A 5,506-nucleotide genomic window follows, 5' to 3' on the forward strand; every position below is an offset into this window, starting at 1 on the left:
ACACACACACACACACACACACACACACACACACACACATATATAAAAATGGAAGTGTATTTTTACAATGTTTACAAATAACACGGAAATTAACACGGAAATTAATGAATACTTACCAAGGTAGCAAAAATTCACACAAGTACCAAGGATGTAACAGTCTACTTATAAAGGTAGAAAGTCCAGGTTTTGGTGAAATGTTTTTGTATTACATAGATAAATAAATAAATGGAGTTAAACGCAGGTGTTATTCAAATCTTTTTACTTCCAACATATGCTCCGAAGAAAACATTGGTATTATTCCAGAAGGAATAAAATGATGTAAAACAATGCAATCTTCTCATCAGGGAAAGAAAGAAACCAAACACATCAGTAAGACATTTTAACACATGACTGTGTATATGATGATGATGGGAACACTGGCACGTTCTTTTTAAAAAAACAGTCAATAGATATAACGTCAAAGGCAGTTTATAGAAAGAGAAGGAGGAGAAAGAAAGAAATTAACAGAAAACTAATAGTGGAGAGATACAGAGCAATAGGTGAATAGAAATAGAGCTTAAAGGCTTGGAAGTAGATATATTTAGTGGAAGTGAATTGTAAGAAGACAGTTAAAGGTCAAATTTTATAGAATGGTAGAAATTACTTGTAGGAACTAAAGGTATGTTTTTACCAATGTTTGCAATGATAAACATGTTTACAAAAGAATTCTCTTAGAACAGGATGAAATACATTTCATCGTTACAAAGTGGACAGAAAGATTTACCTTTATCATACGGAAATGATTAAGATAGAATATTCCATTCCAAATAAAATAGTTTATTGTAACCCTTTAGACACCTAATTAATTTACTATTCCCAGTATTATTATGTTTATTGATATGTCTAAATGTAGACTAATGATTAGAAATTCTTTTGGACAACTGAGATGAAGAACTACCTATATAAAAAAAGAAAATGTAAGGGAAGAATGCAAGAAAGAGGAAACAGAGAAGAGAGAAAAGATGGCAGTAAACATGAAGGAAGCCTAATGTGAAGCAAATTCAAATATCCATTCATTTGTATAATTTTAGTGAAGTCATGGCTTGGTGTCCAAGTTTCATAACAGATGGTTCTTGAAGTGCCTGCATTTCAAAATATCTCTGATCTGGTGTTTAAATACAAGTGCATCTTATTCTTGGTTTTGAGAATTTTACTCTTTCTGCTATGCATAGATCATACCTTTTCTTTCAATTTTTGTCGGGGTTAGATCTAAACCAACAAAAATGGAAGCAAAATATGAATACATAAGCATTGTATTTTGGCTGATGTGAAAACTTTTAGTTAGCATGCTATGCTATTAATCCTGTTGAATTAATAATGATACTTTTTTTTTTGTCTTTGAATCAGTGAAAGATTATGAACAAAGAGAACAAAAAACAAAACATATAGACCCAACCTCTTGTTATGAAGATTCCATAGTTTTCTTAAATGGAGCATCTGTACACTATAAAGGAAAATGGTGGTAAGTAGCATTCATACTCCTCCAGCAACAATACTTGATCTTTTTATAGAAGGTATAATAAAAAACAAAAATCACAAGCTATGACCACCTTCAAAAGCTGTACCCATGTGCAACATTTTAGCTTCCTAAATGCAAAACAATTGTCTACAACTTGGAACAGATATTCATCATCATTATTTAATGTCTATTTCCCATGCTGGCATGAGCTGGATGGTTCAACAGGTGAACCAAAGGACTGTGCCAAGGTTCAATATTGGCATGATTTCTATGGCTGGATGTTCTAATGCCAAATTCTTGTTTTTTTTTAATGCTTTTATGATTACAAGAAGTTGGGTAAACAGTCTTCACCTGTTTGATACAAATCCACCTGAGACTACCTCTGATTCTATGTTACAAGCTTATTTTAAAGTGATCTAAATTAACCCCTCCCTCTACTTCCATCAAAATTTCATGTTAATTTATGTTCCAAACACTGATTAATAACAACAGAATTATTTTACTAAAATTAATTGAAACAAAAGCAATGCATTTTAACAGAAATGTGGTAACAAAAGGGGTTAAAGTCTCTCAGTAAAGACAAACACAGGCTTCACTGAACAATCCTTTTACTGGTTTAGTCAAGTACTCCAAAACTGAAGAGATTTGTCCTCATCATCATCATTGTTTTAATGTACACTTTTTTTAATTCTTGTAAAGGTCAAACAGTTTATTGAGTCAGATTTTCTATGGCTAGATACCCTTCCGGTTGCCAACCCTTACTTGTTTCCAAGTAATGGAATATTTCCTCATGGCCTGAGATGCTTCCACAGAATATTGGAAACGAATGACACTGCTTGTATGACAGTGATACTCATTTACAACTATCACATGATATCAAGACAAGGAGACACAAACATATGCACAACTCACACACGCATACACATAACATAAACACATAAATACACACACACAAAAGCATATAAATACACACACACACACACATATGCGACAGGCTTCTTTCCATTTCCGTCTACTAACCAAAACCACTTACAAAGCTTTGGTCAGTCCAAGGCTGACTGTAGCAGAAAGCAACTTGACCAAGATTCTGGACAGATGAATTGAACCTGAAACCATGTGGTTGGGAAGCAAACTTCTCAACCACACAGCTACATCTGTGCCTGACATTTATAATTCATATTCCATTATCATTTAAAACATATTTTTCTCCATGACCATCTGTTTCGTTTCAAAGAAACAAACTGAATAGATTCAACTTTTGGTAAAGAGAGAAGCTTACATTCATTCAGCAATTTAAATGTATGGCTTAGCTAGGATGAAGAAAAAAGTGCAGCTGACCTTGTAAACACACTAAAAATAGAGAGTCTGACACTGTTTAACCCTTTAGTGTTCAGATTAATCTGTTAAATGTAATACTTTTTTCACTCAAATTGTTTTGAATTAATCATGCATTATCTTACAGCTTTGAAATTTCGATGGTGAGACAGTTTATTCTCAGAATGTCATTGTAAGTTAAGTGTGAGAGGCTAGATATGGCCAGTTTGAATGTAAATCATGTATTATATTTGGGCCGGATATGGCCGGCTTAAACACCAAAGGGTTAAACATTGTAAAAGTTTAAGTCTGGAATAATATTCCTGAGGATTTGAAGTTCTGGTTGATGATGGGTTGGATATAATGATTAGTATTGGTGCTGGGGTGGCTGGGTGGTAATCAATAGTGTGGTTGACGGTGAGCTTGGGTCGACATGCTCTGCAACTATAACTCAGAAATCTTGATATCATTTGTAGTAGTGGTAGAATAGATAGAGAGATGTGAGACCACATGTGGGACAAGGGTTAAAGTGTGTTGCTAAGTGGGGTTTTTATCCTTTTAAAAAGAAATTACACAATATAGGTGCAGGAGTGGCTGTGTGGTAAGTAGCTTGCTTACCAATCACATGGTTCCGGGTTCAGTCCCACTGCGTGGCATCTTGGGCAAGTGTCTTCTACTATAGCCTTGGGCCGACCAAAGCCTTGTGAGTAGATATGGTAGACGGAAACTGAAAGAAGCCCGTCATATATATGTATATATATGTGTGTGTGTGTGTGTGTTTGTGTGTCTGTGTTTGTCCCCCTAGTATTGCTTGACAACCGATGCTAGTGTACTTATGTCCCCATCACTTAGCGGTTCGGCAAAAGAGACCGATAGAATAAGTACTAGGCTTACAAAGAATAAGTCCCGGGGTCGATTTGCTCAACTAAAGGCGGTGCTCCAGCATGGCCACAGTCAAATGACTGAAACAAGTAAAAGAGTAAAAGAGTAATAAATCTTTGTAAAAGGATCACAGTTAAAGATGGGAAATGGTGATGGTAGAGTGTGTTTGCCATGATTACAAATATATCATTCTTTTCTCCTTAAAGTATAAAATTTCTTCCTCTTCCATTTCTCTAAGAAAAGTTGAACAAATAAAATAAACAAATGAATGAAAAATAGAAATAATAAAAATAATCACACAAAATAAGTCTTTTGAAGTTTTGTTTTTAATATTATTAATTTAAGGCCATCTGTTCTTATGTTCTGAGTTCAAATGCTAATGAGGTTGACTTTGCCTTTTATCTTTTTGGGGTTGGTAAAGTAAGTACCAGATGAGTATTGAGGTCGATGTAATTGATTTACCCCTATCCCAAAATTACTGGCCTTGTGCCAAAATTTTAAACCGATATTATTAAGTAAGATGGTGACCCGGTAGAATTGTTGTGTTGGACAAAATGCTTGTAAAATTCTGGTTCTTTACATTCTTAGTTCAAATTGCACCGAAGTCAACTTTCCTTTTCATCCTATCAGGATTGATAAAAGAACCAGTTAAGTTCTGGTTGTTGATGTAAATAATTTGCCCACTTTCCTCAAAATTGCCAGCCTTGTGTGAAAATTAGACAGAAGTATTGAAGGTGCCAAGCTGGCAGAATCTTTAGAGCATCAGACAAAATGCTTAGCTCCATTTTTTTTTTTTTACTTTTCATGTTCTGAATTCAAATACCACCGAGTTCAACTTCACCTTTCATCCTTTCAGGATTGATAAAATAAGCACCAGTCATGTACTGGAGTCAATATAAACAGCAATTTGCATTGGACAAAACACATTGCTAAAATTGCCAAGAAGGCTGAGGGTGTCTTGGCATCACTTATCAAGTCCTTTGTGAGCCGCTCTCCGGCTATCTATCTGAGGCTTTATATAGCTATGGTGCAGCCTCACCTGGAATTTGCGTCTCCAGTCTCGAACCCCTATCTTGCCCAGGATATTTATCGTCTGGAAACCGTTCAGCGATGTGCAACCAAGAGAATACCCTCTATCAGGTATTTGCCATATTCTGAATGCCTTTCTTCCCTGAGCATGGATACATTGAAACTCTGACGTCTGGCAGCTGCCCATAAAGTTATCAACCATCTTACTCACAATAGCTCTGAGCACCTTTTCAAATTCCACCTGTCTAACACCCGTGGACATGTTTACAAAGTCAGAAAACAGCACAGCTCCTATGACTTTTGGAAACACTTTTTCACGCTAAGAGTTGTTGAAGTATGAAACAAACTGCCGGTATCAGTTGTTAGTTGTCTGAGCACTGCATTCTTCAAAACTTCCATGCTTCCTGAGATTCGCCGACACTACACCTGATTTTCTCCCCTCCATACACACACAAGCATGTATCTGACTTATACACTGTTCACTTTCCAGATATTTGTACAATACTGCATATGCTTTATGCGCACTTTTGACAAGTTGTAGTGCACCTGAGCACTGTATACAATAATTTCATTATTATAATTGACTTGCCCTTCCTCTCAAAATTATTGGTCTTGTGCCAAAATTAGAAAGAAGTACTAAAGGTGCTAAGCTGGCAGGATAACTGATTATGTGAACATTGTTGGAAAACAATTGTTCGAAAACAATTATTTGAAAAACATTTATTTGAATGGAAAATTGTATGAAAGAAAATTATTCAAAAGGACAATTATATGAAATGTTAA

At 35.3% G+C, this 5,506-nt stretch overlaps 1 protein-coding gene across 1 annotated transcript in view; it reads left to right on the forward strand.

Moving 5' to 3' along the window:
• LOC106875220 (uncharacterized) overlaps positions 1-5,506 on the forward strand; it is a 22,650-nt gene that overhangs the window by 13,411 nt on the left and 3,733 nt on the right. Inside the window, exon 7 of the mRNA XM_052971655.1 lies at positions 1,387-1,501. Coding sequence (XP_052827615.1) covers positions 1,387-1,501 — 115 coding nt within the window. The remainder of the gene's footprint in view (positions 1-1,386; positions 1,502-5,506) is intronic.

Source organism: Octopus bimaculoides, chromosome 11, assembly GCF_001194135.2.
Source record: "Octopus bimaculoides isolate UCB-OBI-ISO-001 chromosome 11, ASM119413v2, whole genome shotgun sequence".
NCBI lineage: Eukaryota > Metazoa > Mollusca > Cephalopoda > Octopoda > Octopodidae > Octopus > Octopus bimaculoides.